This window comes from Triticum dicoccoides, chromosome 3B (assembly GCF_002162155.2).
Source record: "Triticum dicoccoides isolate Atlit2015 ecotype Zavitan chromosome 3B, WEW_v2.0, whole genome shotgun sequence".
NCBI lineage: Eukaryota > Viridiplantae > Streptophyta > Magnoliopsida > Poales > Poaceae > Triticum > Triticum dicoccoides.
Window position 1 is genome coordinate 547,077,560 of NC_041385.1, and position 2,814 is coordinate 547,080,373.

Sequence of the window (2,814 nt, forward strand, 5' to 3'; positions counted from 1 at the left end):
AAATTATGTTTAAGATGCACCCTTAACTAATAATTTTCTTTATATGGTGTATTTCGAAAATGTCTATTATATCTATACCTACTTTAACTATTAAAGTAAGAAGTGTTTCTGCCCATGATTTTTAAGAAATTTGATGTATTAAAAAATGTTAATGAAATTGTATAAAAAATTTCCAATTTAAAAAATGCTCATGAACGGAAAAATATCCAATAAAATTCAAAAATTGTTCATGACTTACAAATAGTTTACTCGTAAATATTTGCTGATTAAAAAATGTTCATGCATTTAAAAAAATGTTCGTTAAATCAAAAAAATGTTCGCGAATTTTAAAAATTGTTCCACCAATATTGAAAACAATGTTTGTTCATTCTAGAAATGTTCGATTCACAATTTTTAAAAAACGTTTGCAAATAGTATAAAATGTTCACGATTCAAAAAATGTTCTTGATTTTAGAAAATGTTCGAAAATTTATAAATGTGTTCATTAATTTGAAAAATCTTCACTATTTCAAATATATTCACGAGTTTAAAAAATATTCACAATTTCACGAAATTGAGAGTGATAGTGTATCTCGGTGATGCAGCAATATGTGATCATGGCCATTGAAGATTGTGATTTTTTTTCTCCCGTTGCAACGCACGGGCCCTTTTGATAGTACTTTCAAAATAAGTTCAGTACGAAAAATATATCCTCCACCTTAAAAAATGGCAGCCAGGTACCCTCACTGCACAAAAACAGTACACGCACATTGCCAAAATGAAAAGGGTGCATACGCCTTGACCGATCGTTGCCGGAGCAGGCAAAACAACTCAACCAGTCCAGAACCTTTGTCCTGCCTGTCCGTCCCTTCGAGAACGGTTCACGACCGCGACTCTTCCCGCCGGGGCCCCTGGCTGCTTGTCCGTCCCTTGGCGTGGCGCTCCGACGGCGATCTATGTCAAGGATCTATGCTCGTCGCTTGACAAATCCCACCACGGGTCCGCTACACTCCCTTGTTCTCTTTGTCCTCCTCCGCCTTGCCTTCCTCCCCAAGAATCGTGACGCCTGCGGCGCACAGAGTGCCCACGCGGTCTCCACCTCGTCAATGCTCCCCCAGAAAACCAGTGTCTTGCCAGGGAAGCCTTCTCCGGGCTGCTGTAAATAGCAACATATACCTCTCTCCGGTGTGCGCAGTAAGCTAACCCCCCCACGCCCCACCCCGCGCGCAGACATGCCTCTCTCGCTCGGCGCCGACCATCTCGCCACGCCCGGCGCGCGCGCTCCGCTTGCGCGGGTGGGCGCGGCCATGGGCATGGACACGTCCCTCTCGCTGGGCGGTGCCGCCGCCTACCTCCCGCTCAACGAGAACGACTCCCTCGACATGCTCCTCTTCGACGTCCTCCGCGAGGCCTCCGCCGTGGCCGCCGCCTCGCCCTCCTCCTCCTCCTCCTCTCCCCCGACGAAGATGGCGGCGGCCATTGCCGCCTCTGGTCCCGCCACGGTCGAGGGCGGCAGGGCATGCGCGGCCGGGAGGGCCGCGGAGCGCCCGCACTACCGCGGGGTGAGGCGGCGGCCGTGGGGGAAGTACGCGGCGGAGATCCGGGACCCATCGCGGCCCGGCACGCGCCTGTGGCTCGGCACCTTCGGCACGGCCGAGGAGGCGGCCGTCGCCTACGACCGCGCCGCGTTCCGCCTGCGCGGCGCCAAGGCGCTGCTCAACTTCCCGCCGGCCGTGGGGGCGCACGAGGCGCGCCGCGGCGCCGATGGGGCTAGGTGAATGCTACGTGCGTTCTCTCGCCGATTGTTCCTCTCTCTTAGCCGTGTGTTGTTAGCTTCTTAGTTTAGGCCGAATTCCCATTCTGTAACCGTTCGTTCACGCGTGGTGTGGTCTGTGGTGGACCAATTTGCATTTCGTGGGCGCTCTTTTGGTGATCTCTCTACGGTTATCAACAGATATCGATCATCAATTGTACAGTAGTACTACTACTAGTCTCGTCTGAAATTTTTACGAAGTGTAAGACGAAATCTGGAGAACTGTGTGAACCGGTAACGAGAAGACAGATTCCCTCGACAAACATTGCATTCATCTGTGACGATTCCGACTGAAAGTTCCTTGCTTGAACTCGAGAAGAGACCGATGAAAATGCACCCACGCCCACTTGCCAGACAAAAATCGGCTATAAAGCCACCAAATTGATGTTCCTAGATGACGATGGCAACTTGGGGACCAAAACTAAAACAGCCACTCCGAAATATTTTTCCATTGAAGATTCGCGGCCCCATGGCCCGCAGCGTACATGAGCTCAGCCGTGACATGATCACCGGCTACGGCGCCGCCAGTGCTTCCGTCATTGGCGCAGGATCCTCTATGGCCAGAGTTGGCACAAAGCATGAGGCCAACTCCACCACGCCACCCAAGCGGACGTCCGTTTTGTCCGGATTCTGTCCGTTTGGGAAGGCGATGGGGTCGTGTCCGGACCTGTCCTGGGATGCGGTGGACGTGCGCCCAACGCGCGGCCGCATCTTTTATCCCATCATGTCTGCTTCTATTTTAAAAAAAGAGCAACATTTCAAATGCCAAGCCCTAGTTCACGGTCCTAGTTCAACGACGGCAACGAAGCCAGCGGCCTACACGTCCATCGCCGGCATCAGCCAGCCTCCAAAATGAATGGTTGTCCTCGCCGGCAACACAGCCAGCGGCCCGCAACACAGCCGGCCTTCAAAATGAATGTTTTTCTCGACGACCGGTCGGCCGCCGCTGCTGGACCCAGGGGTGACGTTGAGGTCGATGACGGCAGAGGGGCGCGGTGTGGACGGCGCGAACATGCCAACAT

General features: G+C 52.0%; 1 protein-coding gene across 1 annotated transcript; it reads left to right on the forward strand.

Moving 5' to 3' along the window:
• The first annotated feature begins 1,011 nt into the window (after window positions 1–1,011).
• On the forward strand, window positions 1,012–2,044 carry LOC119281523 (pathogenesis-related genes transcriptional activator PTI5-like). The gene has a single exon (XM_037562023.1). The coding sequence runs from the start codon at window positions 1,212–1,214 to the stop codon at window positions 1,755–1,757; it is 546 nt and encodes a 181-aa protein (XP_037417920.1). The 5' UTR covers window positions 1,012–1,211; the 3' UTR covers window positions 1,758–2,044.
• The last annotated feature ends 770 nt before the right edge of the window (window positions 2,045–2,814 follow it).

What these genes read in the sequence shown, in the direction of transcription:
- LOC119281523 (XM_037562023.1), top strand. Translation starts at nt 1,212, where the DNA reads ATGCCTCTCTCGCTCGGCGCCGACCATCTCGCCACGCCCGGCGCGCGC.